This window comes from Caretta caretta, chromosome 8 (assembly GCF_965140235.1).
Source record: "Caretta caretta isolate rCarCar2 chromosome 8, rCarCar1.hap1, whole genome shotgun sequence".
Lineage (NCBI taxonomy): Eukaryota > Metazoa > Chordata > Testudines > Cheloniidae > Caretta > Caretta caretta.
The window spans coordinates 22,782,598-22,807,635 of record NC_134213.1 but is presented as its reverse complement, the minus strand read 5'-3'; the positions used below and the strand labels follow the sequence as shown (position 1 = coordinate 22,807,635).

Sequence of the window (25,038 nt, the reverse complement as noted above, 5' to 3'; positions counted from 1 at the left end):
TGGAGCATCCACACTGCACTGAACAGACCTTTTCTATCGAGTGTGCAGCTTGACTTGCATCCACACTGCAAAATGACAGGGCTTGGGCCCAAGTCAGAGTGAGACTCTGACCCGACCCCCCCGCCCAGCAAGGTCCTAGCACCCATGTTCTGAGCTTGCTGACCCGAGTCAGACTAATTTATGTGTGGACAAAAGGGAGGGTTAGGCTCAAACCTGAGTCAGAGTCCAGGCTTAGTGTGTAGTGTAGACATATCCTGTGTGGTCATCCCCATAGAATTTGTTGCATTGCAGTTCTTAAGCCCTACTACACTGTAGTTAGTGTCACAACTCCAAACATTCCAGAGAACTTCTCAACATGGTTATCGAATATTCATTCCCTCCCTAAAATAGAGACCAAGGAATATAGATGGAAAAGAACAATCCCAGACAGGAAGCGGGGGGAAGGAAGGTAACCCATTTACTCTCTGCTATTTATACATTATGCACCTGTATCCAGTTTTAAAGCAAAGATGTCCAAAACTTTGCCCAGCCAAACTTCATGCTGGGAACAAGAAAAGAACCTGAATGAAATGCACGCTCTCTATAAAAAGAAAAGGAGTACTTGTGGCACCTTAGAGACTAACCAATTTAGTCTCTAAGGTGCCACAAGTACTCCTTTTCTTTTTGCGAATACAGACTAACACGGCTGTTACTCTGAAAGCTCTCTATAAAATAGAGCAGACTGCAGCCAGCCTCTTCTTTCTACTATGGAAGTGTGGCCCACAGAGAGTTCCTGTCCATGCGTAGTGTTCCATCTTGAGCCAAGTAGACTGCAAGTCATCTTGTGCTGCTCTACCACATTAAAGATGAGGACAGCTGCAGACTGTATCATAGAATTCAAAGGGCTGCACTTGGCCCATGGGCTACAACATAGGCACCCACTGGTGAAAGAGAAGCCATGGGAGAATGGAGGAAAGTGAAGCATGTGAGTTTGGGGGAAAGGGGAATCCTCTGGGAGAAAATTCCTGCTACAGAACAGTTGCAGCATCAACTCCAGAGATCACGAAATGCCTGTCACTAGGTGTCTATGTGAGAAGTACCTCTCCCTCTCATTTTCTCTCCTGCAGTGATTTTGACAAGACAGCGTGTGAGTAACCCCATCTTGTTCTTTAGAGCTTGGTCAGCGTCACATTGGTCTAAAGATGGTGAAAAGGGAGCTATGATGTGTTGTCACACAGTCACATCTGAGCCTCTTGGAAACCGTTATCGCATTTCCCCCGATGTTACTCCCCAGGGTGCACCCAGTAAACTGCGTGGAGGATCAATTTAAAGACAATTATGAGGAGTGGTGGGGACTGTGCTCTGGTATGTAAAGTGTTGATGGCAGAGAAATAAAAGCAGAGCCTTTTCTGAAAGGATACAAGCAGAGAAGTCAATGGAAAAAATCAATAGGAGAAGAAATGATTCCTTTAAGCATCCTTAAATGACTCCCAAGCCCCGCTAGAGGAATATTTGTGCTTATCACCCAGTCAATTCACCTGACAGAGTGCCCTTGGTATCCAAAGTGAGCCCACAAGTATTAAAATCTTCTTTCAGGGTTTCCAATTTTGTTTGCTCTGAGATTCACATACAAGGCACTAATCCCAGGCCCTCTTTAAATGGAGCGTTTTTACTCTATTGTTTTTTATTATCATTAATTCCTTCATCTACACGCTGACAGGACAGACAGTGACTTATGGCTTTTATGCCCCATGCCCAACAACAGAGGTTGTGAAAATAAAGACAAAGGGAGTGGTATAAAAACTGACTACTAACTAAATGACCCACCCAGTTGGGAAGGTTTCCCCACCCCAACTCCATCAGTGCAACATTGAAAATGGAGTGTTGGTGGGACCAGAAAAAAAAGCAAGAGAAGCATCATCCTTCTTGGCTCACTTGCTAGCACTTATGCCATCAAGCCACCCAAGGGTCTCAGTTCAAGTCCCAGCTATCCATACATGTTTAGTCCCCACAGCAAACAGACTTCACTCTTGGGCTCTCCATTGGGCAGCACTGTCACAGTCAATGGCCAAGATTTTCAAAAGTGAGTGGGGATTTGAGGCATCTCTGTGTTGGGGTGCCCAACTGGAGACACTTTCAAGGAGCTTGATTTTCAGAACGTGCTGAGCACCCATCCTCTGAAAATCAGGCCCCTTTAAGGTGTCTCAGGCTGGACACTCCAAATCACTATGTAGTTCAGAAAACATTGCCACCACAAATATCTTCCTGTTGCAGGAGAATTGCAGGTCTTTTCATTCTATGATATACCTTGAGTGGCAAGGCTATCAGTCATACAATTAGAGGGGGTCATTATAAATACAGGGAGACAAATCATCCCCTTCTGCAGGAAAACCCACAAGAAAGGGAATGTTAAATTTAAGAGTGTGCTAGGCCCATACACAGTAGATTCAGCTTGTATCGTCGAACAGCCTGGCACCCACAGCAGGCCACTGGGTGGCACTTTCAAAAGGCCACGTGACTAATAAGCACATGTGCAGCACTGGTGAGTTAACCCTTGTCTAAACTTCTGACCGAGAGATGCCACTATCTCTTGACATGCTCCTTAGGGGCCCAATCCTGAAAGGCATAGTGCAACTTCACATCCCATGGAAATCAGGACCATGATTTCTAAATACAAATGTCTCCTTCCCTAGATTTCATCCCAATCCTGCTGTTCTTACTCAAGCAGATCTCCCACTGGACCTAAAGCAAAGGCCTCATCTCCATGGCAGGCACCCTCTAGGCATTCAGCAGCACCTCTACAAAAATATCACTGAGTTTGTAATTCAACACCTCTCTCCTTCAAGTCTCTGTGGACAGTGATATTTAAAAGGGGGAGGAGAGGAGAGCACCTTTGCTGCAATCACTGAAGGCATTTCACATCAAGCAATTGGAATCATAGCTATTACTCACCAAGTCTAATATACCAATGCTATTCCAGCCTTGCATTATAGGGAGAAAAGAAATAAATGTCGGGATGGTCCAGCACCCTCCGAGCATTAGAGCAATGCGCAGTGGTGTCATCTTATTCCTGTAAACCAGAGGCTGGCAGCAGATAGCATAATACCTAAAAGGGGAAGGAGAGACACTGCTCATAAATAATGGAGATCACTCCAGGGCTTTTAAAGACAAAACAAAAATACAGTCAGTTTATCCAACCTTTTTCCTCTACTTTTTAAAAACTGAAACAATGTCTTGCTTTTTATAGCTGCTTTTCATCCAAGGGTCTCAAAGCACTTTGAAAGCATGAATGAATGAATGAAGCCTCACAATTTTCCTTTGAGGGAAGTCAATATCACTGTTTTACAGGTGGGGTAACTGAGGCACAGAGCAATGCAGTAATTTATCCAAAGTCAGAGAGCAAGATAGTGGCAGAACCTCTAATTTAGCACTGATTGCCTGATTCCTACTCTTGTACTTTAGACACTGAGCCATCTTCCTCCTCTGAATGATGATGAGGAGCTAGTTCAACTGCCTTCAGTTCAGCCATTACTGAGAGGATGATTTTTTTTTTTTAACTTCAGGACAATGGACTTGGTGTTTTTGGAGTGGTGGGGGATGGGATAGCAAAAGCAGTATATACAAATTAACAAAGCATTTCATAGTCATGAAAATGTCTTCTATAAAATGTGACCATATTTATGCGACTCCCTTGGGGTTTCCTTATTCTTAGCCCTCTTCCTGTCCACCTTTCTTCTACTAGACTCTTTCCCTGCAGCACTTAAACATACAGCTATGAGGGCAGACCCAAAGTCTGCCCTGGAAAACTGATTATTTTCCATTCTCTTCCCATCAGAGAGGTTCTCTGAGAAATTTAAGTTCTGTTCATAGCCCCACGTGCATTTAGCATTCATAATAACAACAGGATATAGCACTTTTCTTTCATAGATTTCAAAGCACTTCACAAAACAGTATAATTATTTCCCTTGCACACATGGGGAAACTGAAGCAGGAAAGGGTGCCATGCCATGCCCAAGGCCACTTAGCCGAGTGAGTAGAAGACTGACTCCCAGCCCTCTGTACAATTGACATGTCACTTGGAGTTACACATCTGCTTCAAGAGAATTTACCTGCTATCTGCCTAAAAGTATCCCCAAGGCACCATCCAGGCCTTGAACTCTAAGGCCATTTCTGAACTCAGCATGTTCATGCCCATAAACAAAGCAGTGCACCAGCCATGTTACTACACTGCAGGGTTCTGTTGGGCCTGATTCTGCAGGCTTTGCTTGGGCAATACTTGCCCTTAGTAAAAGCTCTTGTATGATATTTTTGATCCATGGTCCTGCTGGTATTTGATCAACAAATTGCCTAGGGAGGTTGTGGAATCTCCATCACTGGAGATTTTTAAAAACAGGTTAGACAAACACCTGTTAGGAATGGTCAAGTTATGATGTTGTCCTGCCTTGAGAGCAGGGGACTGGCGTAGGTGACCTCTCGAGGTCCCTTCCAGCCCTATATTTCTATGATTCTATGAATCTCAAAACATTTTACAAAGATGTACCAGGATTATCATTCCCACTTTTCAGATGGAGAGACTGAGGCACGGTGACTTGATCAACGTCATTGGCAGAGCCAGGAATAGACACTGGATCTCCTGACCCCTATTCAAGTGTTCAATCCATGCTGCTTTGCTATAGAGGTCTCTGTAGTTTGCCGGGATTATATTTGATGGAGTAGGAGGAACAAAAGCCAAGTGGTGTCAGTATATAGATATTGGGATGTGGACTGCAAAGATATTCAGCTGACAGGGGGCAATATAACCACAATACCAAGGAAAGTCCCCAACCTGCACCTTTCACCAACAGAACAGATAAGGAGTAAATTGAATACTCAGGTGACACAACACAATGTCTTCCTTGACCATATTAAGCGAGATGAAGCAAGCACATTTGCAAAGTGACTTTTTATGTAAAGTGTTTGATATCTCTGCTCACAAAACTACATTAAAAACTCCTTTAATACATCAGCTATGCACTTCACAAACTGGAAGCATTTGCAGATGAGAACATTTTCAATTTGCTTTTTAAAGTCCCCACGGATCCAGCAGATCTGATAGCTCTTAGAAGACTGCTCCGCAGCCTGAGTTAACTAGACATATTTCTTTATTAGCCTGAACAGGGAAGAGAGGACCATCAGGGGAATACAGGAATTGCCATAACAATTCAGAGCAGTGATCAAGCTAGTTCAGCATCTTGTCACTGACAGTGAGAAGTCCAAGCTGTTTCAGAGGAAGATGCAAGAATTCCTGCAGAAGAGAATCACAGAGTATCTTGCCCACGGGGAAAGGGGAAGAGAAAGTTGACTCCTACGTGGCAAAAGAAATGTTCAGATTGCTGCACTGCCTGACAGGATGCTAATGTGGGAGTAACCTGTTGGGGGATGTTTCTGCTCACTGACAACGAGGAGTCTCCAGGATTACAACGAGCCCTTAGCAGGTAGGAAAGACATGACCCAGCATTTGCAGAAAGCGTCTCCTCGTATCAGGGTATATTCCTAGGGTGGAGTAGTGGTGGTTTGACTGGTATATTTCACTAGAACTGGTCAGAGACACTTGGACAGAATCATATTCTGACAGAATATGCAGCTCCATCAAAATCAATACACTTCATGAAATTGGGTCAATTCTCCAGGGAGAAATGTTCGGACAATGTCCAAACATCCCATGTTGATGTTTTTGGAATGAAACATTTTGATTTTTTTGTTTTGAAATGAATTTTCATTTTAATTTTTGTATTTTGTGTTATATTTTGAAACATTTTGATTAACCAAAAGCAATTTGTTTTTATTTATTTAAGAATTTTCCTTCACAAAGAATTTTGAAATTTTGAAGCCACATTTCAAAATCTTGAAAGCCTCCACTTCCGTCCTCAGCCCAGCTCTATAGATTACTAAAGAAATAATCACTAACTGAGACCAAGGATGTATTTCTTCACTCAGAATATTGGATCATCATCAGTCAAGTTAATTATGGGTGTGGCATAATACCAGTTTGCATTTATGTCATGTCTTTAACCCAAATGCCTCAAAGCATTTTACAAAGGTGGGTAGTTATAAGTATAGTCTCCTTTTTACAAATGGAGAAACTGAGGCAACGGAGCGGAGAGGTGAGTAGTTCAGGGTCAGAGACTGAGTCACTGGCACACTCAGGAACAGACTCAAGGTAAAGCTGAGTGAAAAATGCTAAAACCAACCAAACAAAACCCTATTCCTTGAATATTTGGCTGTATTTTAAGTGAATTGTTCTGACCGTGTTTGCACCCTACTAGGAATAGGTGGGGAAAGAGCAAGTCCCTCAAAGCGCCTGATCCAAAACTCACTGAAGTCAGAGGAAAGACTCCTAATGACTTCAATGGGCTTTGGATCCGACATCCAATTGAACAGGAGACTTCTGATGGAAAATGACCTTTAAAATCACATGGAAAGGTACTGCAGGACATAAAGTTTCAGTCATGAGATTATAGACAGCTGTACTGCAACAGCCAAACTTGGCTCCTGAGCGAGACAGTAGTCCCACATGTGTAGTGCTAATTACGAGCTGGCAACGTGCCGTTTAGTGATTGTGAGTCAGTGAGACACACACACAAATGTCGAGTCACAAGTGGCAGTGCAAGAGATCCTGTCTCAAGAGTGTAACACCTGATGTACTCTTCAAATCCACGCACCTGAGTGCCATAGCTTTGCCGACCCAACCTCTTGTGTTGAATGCTTCTGTCCACCTAGCTACGGTCGCCTGGGGATGTGACGCACCTGCAGGGATGGGAAAAATGCTGCTGTAGGCGGTGTCTACACTACTGGCTTATACCAACATAGCTACAGCACCAGAGCTATGCAGCTATATTCTCTACAGGGTAGAGATGGGTTAAATATTTACACATAGTAACTAAACTATCGGAATGCTGTATGTATTTTAATATTGAATGGGCAATTATGGTTTGGAAGCGATATTTTGAAGATCTGGCCTGCAAAAGCTCAGGAGCAGTGCTGTGTGATGCACTAAAGGTGTCTGGGAAACCATGGGATAAGAGCACTGCATTAAAGTAGTTGCCTTCAAATAAAAAAGCCATTAAAAATAGGAACAAACAATGGCTGCCGGCAAAGAGAGGTACTTTGTGTTAGGCTTGATGCTGAGATTGGCCTAATCTCTGAATGGAGGCAAGGGAAGGACACCTATGACCGTACGTGCCGACTCCATGGGTGCTCCGGGGCTGGGGCACCCACGGGAAAATATGAGTGCTGAGCACCCATCTATCAGCAGCCCCCCATCAGCTCCCCTCAACCCTATCACCACCTCCCGCCTGCCGGTGGCCCCATGGATCAGCGCTTCCCCCTCACTCCCTGAGCCTCCTGTCCCCCGCAATCAGAAGGCTGGGAGGGAGGGGGGAGGAGCGAAGACACAGCATGCTTGGGGGAGGGGGCAGAACAGGGCAGGAAGAGGCAGGGTAGCAGTGGAGCAGGGGCAGGAAATGGCGAGGCCTGGGGCAGAGCTGCAGGCCAAGCACCCCCCGGCACACTGGAAAGTCAGCTCCTGTGCCTGTGCCATCCCACTTTATGAGCGTAATAGCCTCATCCTAAAATGTGACAACAAGGAGTAGCAATGGCCAGGACACAGTGAATACTGTAACCACTGTTCTGAGAGAGTCCCTGACTTGACTGCACAGGACACGCCAAGCCAGACTTAGAGAGCAAACATCCCATTTCTATATATTACATCCTCAATTGCACAGATAACATAAGCCATGCATGTTAAAAAGATGGTTTCCATAATGATTTCACTTGCAATAGCCGATATACTTTGTCTAATATATCCTTCTTCCAGGGTTGGATCCAATTCCCATTAATGTTAATGGAAAGAATACTAATCAGCCTGATTCTTATTTACATTTAACATCACTCTAGCAGTGTAAAGGGGCCTTAGTGTAAATGGGAATCAATCCCATTTACCTTAATGGAAGGCAGTCTTGGGCCTTTATTTGCTAGGAGCAGGTCTTGAGTTACTGCTAAGAACTGAAAAGGAGTACTTGTGGCACCTTAGAGACTAACAAATTTATTTGAGCATAAGCTTTCGTGAGCTACAGCTCACTTCATCTGATACATTCAGTGGACTAAGAACTGGTGTGAGCTTTAGGTCATTCTCTTGGAGTGAGGGAATGAGAGATGTTGCAAACAGACAGGAAGGTCAATGTCAGCCTTAAAAAAGGGACAGAATAAATACTTCCCTACATAAGAACAGCCACACTGGGTTAGACCAATGGTCCATGTAGCCCACTATCTTCTTTTCCGACAGGGGCCAGTGCCAGATGCTTCACAGGGAATGAACAGAACAGGGCAATTTGGAATGATCTGTCCCCTGTTGTCCAGTCTGATCTTCTGGCAGTTGGAGGGTTAGGGATACTCAGAGCATGGGGTTGCATCCCTGACCGTCTTGGCTAACAGCCACTGAAGGACCTCACCTGCAGGAAATTATTTCTTTTTTGAACCCAGTTGTACTTTTGGCCTACGCAACATTACATGTTGAGTTCCACAGTCCGACTGAGCACCGTGTGTCTTGTGATAACCAGTCAGTCTACATAACCTTGTACCATGTTTACTGTAGCTTATTGAGGCTGGGTTTTCCCCCATTCTCTGTATGCTTCTGTGCTAAGGAAATAAACTGTTTGACCCTTGAGATCAAACAGGCATTTCCAGTAAAGTAATTTACTTCTTAGTGAGACAGATGGTACTACTTTGGGCACCATTTACAACAGCCCTTGTGTCACTAAGTACCAGAGACATGGACTGAGATACCTTTTTTCCCCGGGCATGAAGAGATGCCAACTGGAAGGTTCTGTTCAGTGTTAGATGTTTGTAGCATTCAGCAGAAGCAGCTTTATAGCAAATAATTGCTGAGTCCAGACAGAATGTGTGTATTTTGCAGAGAGGGTAAAAAATGAAAATAAATAAATGGGAGAGGGAAAAAGAGAGCTCAAAAATCCCTCTAGCAATTAACATGTTGAGTCAGGAGTAATAAACTGATAAGGAAATCATCAGGAAATGTTTCCAATTAACCATGTTGGAGAAACCATTCATCCAAGTGGTTCCAGTTGTTAGCTTTCTGAACCTTTATCTACACTGCAGCTGACAGCATTACATTGGCTTATGTGTATTATTAAAGGGCCATTAAAATAAAAATTAGGACTGTAAAAATAACATCATAGGCTCTCATATTTCTTCCCTCTCAGTGATCCCACAGCAGTACAGTATTTCTCCACATACATGTCAAAATGTGATTTATTTATTTTTCTAAATAGCATTGCTGCACACTTCACCTACGACTGGAAAGTCAAGTCCTTCTTTCTTTTTATCATCATTATCAAGAATAAAGGTTCTGCAACCAGAACATGGAAAACAATTTTGCAAATGACGTGTGAGGCAGAGAAGAATCCAGCTCCCTATCCCAGCTCCAGCTCCCAATGGAGGTAATATTTTTTATGGGACAACTTCTGTTGGTGAGAGAAAAAAGCTTTTGAGCTCTTCCTCCTGACTTCCTCTTTAACTTCAGTGGGCTTCATATCTGGATGAATTTGGTGCCATACTTCCTGGTTCCCAGAACTACACCCTAACCACTAGAGAACACTGTCTCCCTAACTCTGAAGAGATGCTGACAGACCCGTATCTTGGCCATAACCGTTTGTGAGAGCTATAAATAAACCTCCATGCTTCAGGTCATAAGCCAATCACTAACTACCTGGGGTTAAGTGGAAACTTCCCCAAAGGGCAGTTTTATTGGATAAATTGTCTGTTCTGTGGCATCTTTCACCTTCTTCTGAAGCTGCTAGTGCGGGCTACTGTCAGAGATGGAACACTGGACTAGCTACACCATTAGACTGATCCTGTATGGCAATTTCTGCCATGTTTCTATGCCCCTAACCAATGGATCAGCTGAGCACACAAGATAAAATATGAAGCTCACAAAATCAAAGTGTCATAAGAGCAAACGTGTCCTGTTCCTGCCTGTGGGACTCACACGTTTCTGGCTGGTTACCAAACAAATCAGGCCATGAAGCAGACATAAATGCTGGTGAAGTGTGAGATGTCCCCTATTAACAATACGTTTGTAACTAACAGCTCTCAGTGCTCCACAGGGAGGAGACATAGATCACATTCCCTGGAAGCAGGAATCGTGGACAGCTTGTCTAACTTTAAACTGTGGAGACAGCAGAGAGGGATTGTGAAGATGCAGAGGAAACAGAAAGGAAAATGCCCCTCATTTCTCTCCATGAATTTCTGCTGCAGAACACCAAAGCTGTCATGCTGGCCTAAGGCTGTGCCAAGGAAGTTGCTATATCCCGAGTCACGGGTGTCGGCTGCTATGATTTCAGCTATATAGAAGGAGTCACTCTGTCCCCACAACGACTTTCCCCCCCAAAAAACCCTGCAAAACCAAAGGAAAAGGAAAATACAGTGCCTCATAATCAAACCAACCTTCATGGGATGGCAGTCTTAATTACTGCAAAGGAGCCTTCGCCTGCTGGGCGCACAGAAGAGAGGAAGGAAAATGAAGGGATTCTGCATATTCGTGACTCAGGCTGGTTGGGAGCATTGTGGGGCATGGAAGTGGAAGGTATAGATCATGGTGTGTGTTTGCACAGCACCAAGCACAGTGAAGCCTTGATCCTAATTGGGGCCCATGGGCACTGCTGATATACAAAAAATAATAATAATTATGTAACAGACACTCCATGGCCCTAGAAGACCACTCTAAATTATCCGCAGGGTTTCTAATACAATTTTGTTTGAGCTGTGCGTATCTGTACACTGTAATGAGGGTTGCTCCTTAGTTACAAAAGGTACTTACACACCCACCTCTACTAGGCAGTCTGGGTCCCTTGGGTGTTCTCTGTATTTTAAATCTGTCTGATGTGTTGTCATGTACATATCCCGTGCATGGGCCACGTGTTTTATGAAACCCAGAAGAACACAGTTAGATGGAGGAAAATGTGTTGCATTTTCATTTGAATAAGTTAAAACAAAAATCCCCATAAAGTGTCTGGGAAAAGTAGTAGTTTCTTGCTGAGAGGGAGGAAAGTCTGTCACTTTTGTTTGTTCTTCCTCCATGCTATGATACACCATGCCACATACAAGCAGGCTGTGTACCCGGTGTCTGAACACCCCTCCACGGCAGTATTGTCTGCTCCAATCTGCTTTGTATAGCAGGGTAGGACCAATTTATTTCCACATTATCCTAAGAAGCCACCATGTTCAGCCAGCATAATACACCAAGGCACAGCAAAACCTAGACTAATCATCACCTCCCAATTGTGTCCTCATGTCCCAACAGCCAAGAAATTCCTGGGAGGCTCTCTCCATATGAAGTGCACTGGTGTACGCAGCCACCTTGTAGAACAGTCAGAGAAAGAGCAATCCCATTGGAAAACTCTTCTTTCCAACTTGCCTGTGTGAAAATCAATTTTTTCTTTGCAGGTCACAACTTGTGTAATAATCTGGCTACTTAAACCCTGTTCTTTGCATTTGCAGTTTTTTGTTTGTTTTAGTCCAGTAAAGAACAAAATTTTACAACACTCTCTCAACACAAAAATATGGAGAAGATAAAGTTTTGAGTCAAGAATTCTGCTACCATTTGAAATCTAAAAGGCAGCATCTCAACTTATTTATGCAGTGTAAAATTGGATCAACTTTTATTGATTTAGGTGGCTTCAAAGAAGTGTGAGATCGCCCCCAAATTACCAGATTCTTCCATTTTTGACTAAAACAACCCCTCCTCTTCCCCTTTTCCCTGCAAAGCAAACACACTAGGGCCCCCAGTATTCCAGCTACTGTCCCCCAGTATTCCAAATAATGTCAATTCCTGGTGGAGAATGAAAATGTCCAAAAATGATTTCATCTAACAAAATGAAAACCCTTGTTAGAAAAATAATGGCCCTCTGGTGTCAAGATAATTATTCTGGGGAATAATCCTAAAGAGAACAGTTAATTGGAGCTGGGTAAATTTAGCTACTAACACAAACAAATGCATGTTGCCAAATAGAGACGGAAGACTCCACCATAGTCCCTTGCGGGAAGGGGAAGAAATTGGCAGCAATAGCGGCAAAATATATTTATAATATATCTAGGGATTTTGTAAAGATTAGTAAAGGACATTGCTTCCCTCAGGCTGTGCCATGACCATCTGCTCTGATATTTTTCTTTATACTTTCAGCCCTTGAATTCTGCAGTCATTGCATGAATTTTCCTAAAGAGCATAGAATCATAGAATCATAGAATATCAGGGTTGGAAGGGACCCCAGAAGGTCATCTAGTCCAACCCCCTGCTCAAAGCAGGATCAATTCCCAGTTAAATCATCCCAGCCAGGGCTTTGTCAAGCCTGACCTTAAAAACCTCTAAGGAAGGAGATTCTACCACCTCCCTAGGTAACGCAAAGAAAGTACAGAGCTGAACGCTGTTATGGAACATTTCTAACGTTACCTATCGTGTCTTCCACCCTTCGTAAATGGTATTAATTTACTCTACCTTGCCCTCCTCTTTTCCCCCAAGTTTCTATTCCCTTTTCACACAGATTGTGCTTCAGGTGAATGCTGTAAGAGGCAGGGTTCATTTGTAGCTGGAAAGGGGATAGGGAATTTATAGACTGGTTTTAAATGGTACCAGACGGAAGGTGTGCCACATAGTCAGATCGCTGATCATTACTCACTGATAAATATTTAAAACAAAATAACTCTCCAAAAATAACCCACTTTCAGCAAGGCAGAACCCAGATGATTTCCCAAAGCACTATCTATTAAGCAGCAATGTTATGAGTAAGCTGCTTTCTCACTTGCTTTGAGAAGGAGATGTACTGTTTAGCGGTCAGTGTGCAAGGAGTTCCTGAGTTCTAACCATAGCTTGGCCACTCACACCCTCTTTGGGCAAGTAACTTGACCTCTTTATGCCTCCATTTTCTCATCTGTAAAGTAAAGATCAATACTTACACATCTCCATCCTTAAGCCCTCAAAATCAACCTGTCATGAAGGGGGGAAATTCTTCAGGAGAAATTTCATTGAATAATATTGACTTCTCGTAGGGAAGATTGTACTTTAAGGCTCCAGAATGTCATCTCCTTAAGGGATTGTGTTAATTTAATGTTTGAACATTACATTAATGTTAATTAATGTTTGTACATGGCACAAGGAGCAACTGTCATTCTACTGCTCCAACACTCCTCAGACTCATCTGTTTTGCCTTAGCGTTTATTTAGCAGTAGGAGATCACTATTACATGACATGTTTCTATTCCATTAACATTAGCTCTTAATATACACACGCATCTGTTATGCGGCATGCTGTATAGCGAACCTGCAAATGTTTAGTCGGGGTAGCCAGACAACGTAACCAGTGCCAAACAGAAATGTAGATTTGGATGTGGATTTAGCTGGCTGAGATACCGGTCAAACAATACTGAGGCAGTGCTTGCAGGCTAGGTGCAATGACAGAGGTTATTTTGGCTCCACTGATAGGGAGAGTATGCTTGCTGTTCGCTATGCGGGTTCACAACCTGAGGTTCTTTTTGGATCCCCACCTGCTCCAGGATATCCAAGCAACATCAGTGGGGTTTTCCCCATCTGTGCCTAGTGAGAAGTTTTGTGACTATTCCTGTCTGATGAGATGGGACCTTGATATTTTTATCATCTCCAGGGCATTCTGTATAGGGGCCTGCTCCTGACAACCATTAGGAGATTCAGCGAGTGCAGAGCAGTGGCCCAGTTGCTTAGTGGTGCCTTCTCTATGGAGAGCTCTGCACCTGTCCTCCAATATCTACACTGACATTCAATTCACTCCCCAATGACACTGAAGAGGTTGTTTTCAATTTATAAAGCCCTAAATGGCTTGGATTCTGTCTTCCTACCTTATTCCCCTCTCCGTGTGGGGTACAAGGGCAACTGGGCAAACAATCCCTGGGTTTAAACAGGAGGCAGCTTCTGGCAAAGCATCCTCATTAAAGGGCCCTTGACTCTGGAACTTGCTTCTTCTTTGGTCCAACAGAGCTCAAGACTGCTGATATGTAGTGCCCATCAGTTTTCGAGAAGGAGTTGGCTTGCAAAGGCATATATCGAAGGAGCTAATTGCTAGTCCTGGTAAGTTCATTGTGTGTGAAAGATTTTATTCTTTCTCCTTGGTCTCTTTGTAAGTGATGTCACTGTTTTTATTGTACAGACTTCTAGAGCAGGTGGTTAGGTATACATAAAGAACTGCTATAAATAAATAAATATTCAGGTCTAATTCTTTCCCCAGCACAAAAGAGATGATCAAATAGCATAACCCAGTGGCAAGAAAATCTGGATTCAATTTAACATTGAACTTCTGACACATTGTGAAAAACAGTTTATTCTGACACCATTCTGCTAATACTGTATCTGCATGTCTCTGCATTTCTCTGCTCTCTATACTTTGTTGCCAAGGTCAGGTCATCTGTTTCTGCTGCTTCCCCACCTGAAGGCAATGCCAAATTCATCTGAGTATTTTTCAGAGACAGTAATGAAAAGAGATACAAGATGTTATTGAATAAAAGTCTTGTAAAGCGGCACCTTCCGCTCTTTCCTGAAATGATCAACAGAATCACTTTCCAAAGTGGATTCTGAGAATTAGATAAACAATGCTATTTCCTAAAAATATAAGTGTGCCCATAAAATAAACAAAAGGCAGGGGACTTATGAAACACAGAAAAATACTGGCTAGAAAAATAGACTCCAGTGAAGTCTGAATGAATGGAATAGCAATAGCTAGAAAAAATAACAAGAGAAAAGTGCTCCTGTCAAGAGAATCTTAAAAGAAAAGAGGCCCAATGAGATGTGCCGGGACATAGTCTGTGTTCATGCAGAACCTAGCTGTCAGGGCTGCCGAAATGCCAGTGATAAACCGTGCCTAGATGCTAGGCTGAGTCATACTCCCCTGGACAGAAATCCTGGCACTTACGTAGCTGCTGTTATCTTTTCAGTGCCGTCCGTCATGATCACCTCATCTACTTGCATCTCTAAACACAATTTCATGATTCAATATTCTCTTGGGGGAAAATGATAAATTAAACATCCACATCTTTGCCAAGAAACTTTAAACCTCAACTCCGAGAACTCACTGGTAATAGATTAAGCAAAGGAACATTCTTCTAACTAGAGCTGTGTGGAAGACAAATTTTGTTTCACTAAGGATTTAGAGGTTTCAAAATCTGGCTTCATTCCAAATTGGAGAGAGAACCAAAAATTTCAAAATTCTCTGGGAAGGAAAATTCTGAAAAAAATTGTTTTGGGTGATTCAAAATGTTTCATTTTGACAAAACTGAAACAATTGATTTTGATGTTGACTTTTATTTTGTTTTATGATACTTATATTTATAATATTTAACAAGGTATCAGAGGTTTGTCAGTGTTTATTTTGTATAATATAATACAAAATGGAAAGTCATTTCAAAATAAAAAAATCAAAATGGGTCATTCTGAAAAAGTGGGACATTCTGACATTGTCAGAACTTTTTTCCTGGGTTTTTGTTCAGAACCAAATTCCAGATAAACTGACCTGAATTCATGGAGATTTTCAATTTTGACAGAATTGCACATTCCAGTGTAAAATGGTTCCATCTAAGTTTCTCCAACAGCTCTAGTTCTAACAGCATCCAAGTGAACATTTTGAGTGAGACTGAAGAGCCGGCTGAAATGCCTGCAGAACCCTGCAAAGATCAAACTACTTGGAAACCTTTTCAAGTCTCAATTAACGTTTGTACAAGGGAGGGGAAATAAGCCTTACAAGCCTGAAGGCCTAGTTCCAGGTGAAAATTTTAGAATTGTGATTAGAAATCAGAAGCTTTTCTGAGCCTCCTACATCCCTTCTATAATCAACAAGTGTTGCACGCACAGTGCATTTGGATTACACAATGGTGGGTCTGTCCAGTCATTAATTACTATTAGAATGCATGGTAAGGTGCACATCTTTCTTTTAGTCTGTAGCAGTCCCACAATAATATTTTGTGGTCATTCTGCAATGATTAAAAATAATCTGAAATCAAAATATCAAAGAATTTAAAGGAACTGGTGGAATTAAGAAAATTCTTTTAGTGGTTTCTATTAAAAATGTGTGTGAGAAATGGGCTTTTTATCTTTTACTTCTGGAACAGAAGTGAAGTGACACTGAAATTTCCACGTTGCCCTACTCCAGGGGCTCCCAGATCAAAACATTCACAACTGGCAATTTTATTTCAAGGGAGGAACACTTCCCTTGGGGTAGTCCCAACAAGGTAGTGGCAAATTTAAGAGTTGAGAAATACAGGTTGCAGCCCCCAACTTGTCAAATGGATCCATGAATCTCAGTGTTTTCACCAATTCCTAGTTCAAATTTACATTGTTTTTCTTGTAAGGGAGCTTTGGAGCAGGAATCAACTTCTTGAAAGTGAAGGTTAATTAATCTCTACCAAAAGTCATAAAATATTTAAGGACCACTCATGAACATCAGGAGTGATATCCTGCCTTCGTGGAAGTTAATGGGAATTTTGCCATTGACTTCACTGCTGCCAGGATTTCACCCTAGGGGTTTGACACTCTTTGCAGCTCTGCTGCAGTGCTTTTACAATATCTCCTGAGAGAGGAGAGCTGACACTAGGCTGGTAACATCACTGCTACTGTACCTGTTTCCATGTTACACCCTAAACACAGTTATACATGTTCCTCGTGTAGATGGGGTCCTAAGGCAGTCTTTGCTTTCCCTCTGCTCTTCTAGCCAAACTCCTAATATGGGACATGGAGATGGAAGCCTGAGGATTCATTTTAATCAATGAGCTGTGTACAAGATAAGCCAAATAAGAGGTTGACATTCGTAGCCAAATCTTGAATGGACATGCCCATGAGGAAGTTAATGTGCTTTTGGTCTTTAATCATTTTACCCTGGGTGCATGAATGGTTTCAGGCTTTTTAATCTGCAAGCAGCATTGTCTTCATTTTGTGCACTGGATCGTCATTGCCTATTGTAGCACAGATGGGTCGGAGATATGGGAATTTCCAGATTTTCTGAAAGCTGCCAGATCACATTGGTGAGTCAGTGAGACACAAATACAGTATAGATGATGGAAGTTAATGAAGAAGGAAAGTCTCATGACACAAATGAGCATAGAAATTAGAGGTGAAAAAGACTTTCATGTGGTCATTTTGGTTTATCCAGCCGCCATGCAGGATTGTTCCCTGCAACACACTCTGAGGCGCTTTGTCCAATCTGCTTTAAAATGACTCCAGCATGTAGAGGGTGCATCAGAAAGATGCTACATTTTTCAAATTGCTGTAATAAGTTTAATAAAAAAATTCAGCTTCCATCACTCCTCTCCAAAGAGATGGCGAAGACTGGAAAAAAAGAGATGTAGGGTTACTCTGAGGAGGGAAGGCTGGCAAATTGCTTTCCGTGACTCACTTCCATACTGATTTTATTTGTAGCAGTTTAGAATAGTTCATCTGCATTTCACTAAACTTAAGTACCTGGCCAGAGAAGTCTGATGCATCTCAGTAGTGTTGGGAACCTAACTATGGAAAGGACTCCAGTATTCACTGCCATGTGATTTCCTTTGTCTGTTCTTACAGGTGGAAAGGTTATACTGACACATCCTCTCACAGAGGATCTGTTCACTAAAATAGGTGACTTTGTCCTTCGTCAGCTTGACAGCTGTTATCCTTGGAACTGGGACTTTTACAGAATAAATAACAGTCTCATCTCTGTAGAATCTCATTGAATGGAAACAGCTAAAGACAGCTAATTTGATTATGGATTCTCCATTCCTCACAAGCCAGAATGTCCTCTAGTCTCTCTTAGATGAGACTGTCACTGTAAGTGAGCATAGGGTTTATTGCACCCATTTGCACTAGGACACATAGCATATCATGTTAAAAATACTGAGTGAACCCTTGGCCCCTTTGATGTCAATGGCAAAACACACTGATTTCAATGAGGTCAGGATTTTACCCAGGGAGTCAGACCAGGTAACTTTGCAGGTGAAATTCCATAATGAGATGTAAGGGGAGGGAGAGGAACATATGTCATGCATAGACAGAGAAAATCTCATTATCCTATGGCAAATCCAAGTACCTTTCGAGAGGAACAGCATTGCATAAGGCTGTTTTTGCTAGTGCTCTGTCATGGTCTTTATTGCCTGTAGTGGTCACTTCTGTAGCAGGTATTTTAAGTCATTTCAAAAAGAGAATCAAGAAAATTACAGTGCCAGAGAATTACCTGCAATTCTCAGCAGACTTGTGCTATAGAAATGTCAGTCTCTCTGCATGAAGGCATGGAGCGGCAGATAACTGCTGTGATAATTACCAGTGTCAGACTGTATTCAGCAGCCAGCCTAGAGAGCTTATTTCTCCTCCCCTCCCTCTGAGTCAGAGCAAAGCACTTCTCACACCATACACAGAGCAGCACGTGTAGGGAGAGCAAGAGAGACAGAGTGAGTGCCCAGAAACAGCAGCCTAACATCTGGCAGTGACCAGCCTGACAACACCAAAAGGAAAGAAGAGCTATGACCTTCTGTTTGAAGCATTGCATCTCTATGCCCTAACTCTCAAACATGGATAGAATTTCAGCGCACTCATAATTCATTTGGTTTCTAAGTGCCTTCTGGTTCTTCTCAAACGATTACACCGCTGTTTAGTCTAATATTTCCTTGTGACTACATATTATGGGATTTCTCCTGGGGCTCTGCTGTTTATAACCATTTATAACTGCCAGTGAGTTCATAAGCAGACGGTTATAAGATTTTCCAATGATATGACTGTGGCCCACCAACTCAGGGTGGCATCCAACTCCTGGAATTTGCAAATCCCAAGGTTTCCAAAATGGTTCATTTCTCTCCATCAGTTCTGCACCTGGTCTAGGTGACTTTGACTCTTTAACCAGGGAATATATATATCCTTTTTCTATTAAAATTTATTTTAAATTCTAAAAGAAGAAGAATATTCTATATAAGTGATAGGTTGAAAACCACAGTATATGAAATTTGCAAAACCAGGATACTAACTGTCTCAGGGAAGTACAAGCCTATCTGTTCATTCGGCTGACCATTTAAATGGAATGGTCCTCTCTCTGAGGACCCTACCACGTGGACTGCTGAGCACCCTTAAATCTCACTGAAGCCAATGGGAAGTTGATGGATATCTTTACCTTGCAAGGTAAGGCCCTCAGTCTGGTAGTTCACTCGGAGTCATAATGCACCATTCCATAATGTTTAAGGGTGGTGTCTTCAAAAGAAGTGAGCACTGGCCTAGCTCTGTTTCCACTGAAGTCAAAGAGAGTTTTGCCAGAACAGAGCTAGGCCCATGCTGAGTCTGTCTCTCTCACCCTAAATCTTCAGATGTTTTTCCATTTTTCAATCTTTCACCTACTAGACTAGCTCTCCCCAAAAATTAACCTGGTTTGCTAACAGGTACATATAGGTTTTTTTACTGGAAAAATGTTACTATCCAAGGGAGGTCATGGATTAAGCTCATGATAGTTATTTGAAGTACTTCATTCCGGAATGCATACACAAATGGACATTCCCAAAGCATATGTATTTGAATGAGCTAGACACTGTACAAAAATGAAGTACAGTCCCTGCTTCATAGGCCCCATCATACTGAATTCACCAGAGATCCAGCAGGGCTTGGCTGGTGGAGAGCTGAGACTATGAATTTACTATGAGAAAGTAACTCATTTTACCATTACTCTCTCCTTGCCTACCTCCCACCCCATTCTTTAGTCTGTTTCTTCCATCTGTTGCTTGTGCTCACGAATCTAGATACCGAGATCCCTATAGCAGGGCTTGCCTTTTATACTTGTTTGTACATAGCTGGCACAATGGAGGCCTGATCGTAGGGCCTCTAGATATCACCATAATACACATAACAATAGCATTGTATATTAACACGCAGAGACACACTGCAATATGCAATAACTGCGCTGCATTATTATACTGCAACAGCATCCTCTGCATCCACTGCCAAATTAGTGGTACCCATCACTTTCACATGGTTTCAGTGCTTGTGCTTCAGCCTTGTGTTGGAAAAAGTCTGGGCTTCCCCCCGCATCTTTAATGATGAGCTTCAGATGGGTGGCCCACAAGGTGGTACTGCTGAGCTCCCATTTCTGTCTGTGCTGCTCCAAACCCCAGTACCTTGTGATACACTATTTGCAGTAGTTTCCATCATGTGAGTAAGGGATGCAGTTGCCACAGAGAAGTTGTAAGATTGGGATGAGGCGGGAAGGGGCCCACCAGAGACTCACAGTCTTCACAAACAGCCCCTAATATGGAAAGGTTTGAGAACACGAGGGCCCATTCTCGCTGCTACCTTCCAATTGTCCCCTTTCGACTCCCCTTTGCTCAGTTAACTCTTCTATTAACCCTCACTTAACTCACATGATTTATAAACTGCTTTCCTCTGTTCTTCCTTGAACCAAACTAGCTCTGTTTTTTTCATAGGCCCAAGTCCTTAGGAATAAGTGAGTCCTCATCACCTTGCAGATTCCCTTTAAGCTGGTGTGTACTTTTAGCAGCCCTTGATTTATTGGGCAGGCTACATATAGTAAGTTTCAGGTTTGTTTACAAAAACTTCTTTCCATATAAAACTGTGATCATTGCAAGATCTGCATCACCAGAACATTAGACTCAAGCCACACATCTTGACAGTAACTGATCCAACAGTGACTCAAATATAGCAGCTCTAACAAAGTTAATGAGAAACAAAACTCTGCTTGTTGCTCGAAAAATCTCAGCACCTTCCCTGTCGGAAGGAGGCAGCCCTCAGAAGACAGAGAATTTCATGGGAAGTTCGACAGGCTCAGGCAGAAAGTGGAAAGCAGCTTGTGTGGAGTAGACACAAGAGCCTGGGGTCTACATTCAAGGGGTACGGTCTTGCTCTTCAAAGAGAGGCAAGAAACCCACAATGGGGAGAGATCTTTTCACTATAATTGTCTGAGAACCTTTTTCGGGAGGCAGCCGAATGGCCTTGGTGTTCTCATGTCTCTATGACCCACTGGGTTTAATTAAAGGCTGGAGGATTTAACTCGCTAACTTGGCAAATGTTTATCAGGCATTTCAATTTTCGCAGCTCAGTGCATAACATCTGCTTGATTGATAATCAGCTAAAAATGGAAGTCTGTGACCCTCCCTGAGGTAATGAATGTCTCAGGTGGCACCCTCAGATTTAATGCTTCATTTTCACAGGCCAGCTATCTTGAATTCCAGATGACATTCCAAGGCAGGAAATATGTCTTGGCGATCAAAATATCCTCTTCCATTTCATTCAGATGAATGATTGCTTCACTTGCCACTCTGAACTGTTGCACAGTGTTGCAGTGTACTGTTAAACAGCTGCTGTGTCCCACCCCAAAGAAAAGCTACATCTGAGTGGTGAATTCAGCATATTAAATATCTTGCAAAGTGTGTAGGTGGCTTTGGAATCTTTGGACAAAACACTACATAAATAATAGTTGCCCTGACAATTATTTGCCATTAAATATTAGTTGTCATTCAAATCAGAAAAGTTCCTCTCTCCTCAGAACCTAGAATGCAAAGCTTAACCTTTACTTATTAGTACATCTGGTCAAAAAAAAAATCTCAAAACATTTTCTGATGAAACCACAATGAAACTTTTTATAGAATATTTTTCTGTGAGTTCAAAAAAAATCTAGTTTTTCTAGAAAAACTGGAAGTCAAAAATCAAAACATATTTTTGGTAGAAAAAATTTACAGTGAAAGAAGTTTTGGCTTTCAGGGAGGAGTTGGTTTTTGGTTTTGTAGAAAAAACTAATTTCTTCACAGGAAATTTTGGAAAAGCAAAAATGTTTCAAAATATCCTACAAAAAATAATTGCTTTTTTTTGATGTTATACCAGCTGTACTTATTAGCCATCACCACAAGAGACGTTTAAAAGTGACCAAGAATGCCTGGGAATAGCAAGCATTATAAACATTAAGTGCTGCTGTTTATTTTTTTCTACAATCTCGTAATAATATGCCAAAATATATCATACTTTAATATAATTTTCATCTGGTTATGCAGCTGCTAATAATAGAAGTAGAAACCAAATGCATTTTAAACATATGTCAAGGAGATAGCATTGTGAATATAAAGCCGGATAGTAATTTGGTGTATCTATGCCTGGGGACGTAAGATTCATTATAATGAATCAAACCAGTTGCTAATCAAGTCTGGAATCCAGCCTCCAGACCAATACCTGATATTTCAAAAGAAGACAAACTCCTACTAAAAGTGTACCAAATGCTTCACCAGGACGGAATAGCTCTTTGTGACTGCCGGGAGTCTCTTCTGTAATATATGTTTTAAATATCTTTTTTTTAAGAAACAATGGACATGTTCTTGCAAGATACTGAGCCAGAGCCTCAGCTCCTGAAGTCAACAGAACTACACCAATTTACACCAGCGGTGATGAGCTCACTCACTCTATCAATATAAATAATACCTTTCTTCAACTCTTGTTACACTGATGAAGCTTCAGTGTGCTCTCTCCATTAGCTGCTACGGTAAGATGTTTACAGCTGTGCTACACATTATACAACGTATTCATACATGCCTCTGAACTGAGAAAGAACCCTTGGATATGTTACTTTTTCTTAAGACCATCATGACAAAAGAAACAGCTGGCAAGAACATGTACCCTGTACATGTCTTTCTGCTCATACCTGTCTAGGGAGATACAGCACAGGTGAAGGATTGATGCTGTGGTGAGCAGGACATCTAGAGATGTTCGGACCAGGCAGAATATCTCTCCATAAATCCAGTTATCCTGAACCAGCTCAATAGCTCCAAAGGGCATCACCAGCACCGACACCAGCAGGTCCGCAAAGGCAAGTGAGACAATGAAATAATTGGTCTTGATTTTCCTACAAGACATATATTAAAAAAACTCAGTGGGACTTCTCAAAGCGATACATCCCATGTGCGGACAGACCCAACTGTTCACTAAAGGGTCCTTTAACCTACCTCTGAACTATTTTAAATGGTTGTCCCTAATCACTTTCCTGGTTTTGGGGCCAACTGTTCACAAGGTCCCCTGAATAACTGCAGGTGTGTTTCTACCTGTGCACACAAAAGATGCAACTAGGCATTCACATGCCAGTTTGTGTGACCAAACTAGCATGTTATATGCACCACTTTCCATTCTATGTGTGCAGAATGCAGCACTGTGCAAATACAAATAGATTCTCAAGTTGAGTGCATTTTCAGTGGCTCTTAATAAACATTAAGAAAGCACCAGCATTTTCTATTGTTTTCCTTGTGCTCTGTGGCCTCTATGTTTGATTTCCCTCTTTATCCCACTAGCCTTGCCATAAACATTAATAAAAGTATCAAGCCTCTCTCAAACCACCCACTTCTTAAGCAGTCACAAAGAGTCAAGGCTCATCTTCTGCCTTCTGCAGCTACCAGGGTGTCTTAGGGTCTGTCTACATTTCAGTCAGAGGTCTGACTGCGGGACATATTGACATACCTAACCTAGCTTTGATCTAGCTAGTGTAAGTACTCATAGCAGTGAAGCTGCAGCAGCACCGTACAAGCCCACCCAGGATCCTTGAGCAGTTCACCCGTGCTGCTTCACTGCTATTATTTGTGCTAGCTAGATCAAACCTAGCTCGGATAGGTCTGCCGGCGCTGCAGTCTCACCTCTGACTGTAATATAGTTGTACTCTTAAACACACCCTCTTCTCCTTCCCATCCTGTTATTCCCTCAGGAAAGTGGGCTCTAGCAACCTGCAAAGAGTTTCAATATAAGAAGAAATGTCATGTTGTTTCTCGGGAAGCCCTGTTCCATCTGAAGATGGCAGCTAAAGTAGGAGACAGAGGCGCTATGGTAACAGCATAAAAGGCCTGGGCTTCCAGGAGATGATTGAGCATTACCCAATTGGAGCTTCTGTAGGGATAATCTTGAAGGTCTGGGCTTTCAGAAAATGAGTTGGTGACATGAATATGCTTGAATATGTTTTCTAAGGCGTGCAGGACAGGTGGAAGGAGAGCAAATGCCCCAGGAGAAGATGGAGGAGGACTGAGAAAGAGACTTTTGTGAAACATACAGACTTTCCTCAGCACTTCCAGTGCTGCACACAGCCTGATTAAAGCTAACCTGCCAGTATAAGGAGGGAGCTCTCAGAAGCTGACAGTCAGATGACAAACTGCTAATTAGCAGGTCCCCAAGCTACTACTCTGGCATGGGAAACGCTCGGCTTATCGTATCCCTGTCCAGTGACTGTGTGAGTCTCACTAGACTAGATAACCTGCAGTCTTTATAACGGAAGCAAAGTCCACACATATGACTTGTTTGTCCTCTTTGTAAGTTGTATACTATTAGGTAACCTGTTCTAAATAGAGAATTAATAGAGTTTAATAAGACTTGGTCTCTAATTTTATTACCTGCACGTTAATCATTATTCATTTGAATTTTTCTTTCAGTTTTTAGCGAAGACAGTTGAAAAAGATAATGGCTGCATGATTCGACTCATTGGCAGAGCTGTGTGGAAGCTCAGGGCTGGAGTAGCAGGCAGAACTGCAAGTCACGGTAGAGCTGCATTAGCATCCGATGAAGTGAGCTGTAGCTCACGAAAGCTCATGCTCAAATAAATTGGTTAGTCTCTAAGGTGCCACAAGTCCTCCTTTTCTATTAGCAGAGCTGGGGCAGGTGGGGCTTTGGATGGAAGAAATGTGGATTTGAAGTGCTTTTAGTCATGTGCATGGAGGTACATTTGCAGAATCCAAAGGCTATCAACTATCACTAGAGAAAGCATGTTCCATCTTGGCTGAGGATTGAAAGAAATCTAAGGGGGGTGCCCAAGTGTCTGTTGTGAGCTGGGTGCCTCACTTCTTTAGGCTCCTTTGTAAACCCCACTTTATGCCCTGCTGAATCCTGGTAACATGCTAATTGTGACAGACACGGCTCCTGCTCCCTGCATTTTTCTGACATGTTTTGTTTAAAAGGAACTGAAATAGGAAAGGGAAGGTGCTGTAATGCTTCTCTAGAGTTCCCTGTGTGGCT

At 42.3% G+C, this 25,038-nt stretch overlaps 1 protein-coding gene across 4 annotated transcripts in view; it reads right to left on the bottom strand.

Annotated features, from left to right (window-relative positions):
- The window catches only part of HTR4 (5-hydroxytryptamine receptor 4), a 212,600-nt gene that overhangs the window by 87,984 nt on the left and 99,578 nt on the right, over positions 1 to 25,038 (bottom strand). For all 4 annotated transcript variants that reach the window (XR_012669597.1, XR_007358115.2, XM_048861979.2 and 1 more), the window contains exons 4-5: positions 22,697 to 22,897; positions 2,932 to 3,085 (exon numbers count right to left, since the gene is read on the bottom strand). Coding sequence is in view for 2 of the 4 variants with exons in the window: in XM_048861979.2 (XP_048717936.1) it covers positions 2,932 to 3,085; positions 22,697 to 22,897 (355 nt within the window). In the remaining 2 variants the exon portion in view is untranslated. The remainder of the gene's footprint in view (positions 1 to 2,931; positions 3,086 to 22,696; positions 22,898 to 25,038) is intronic.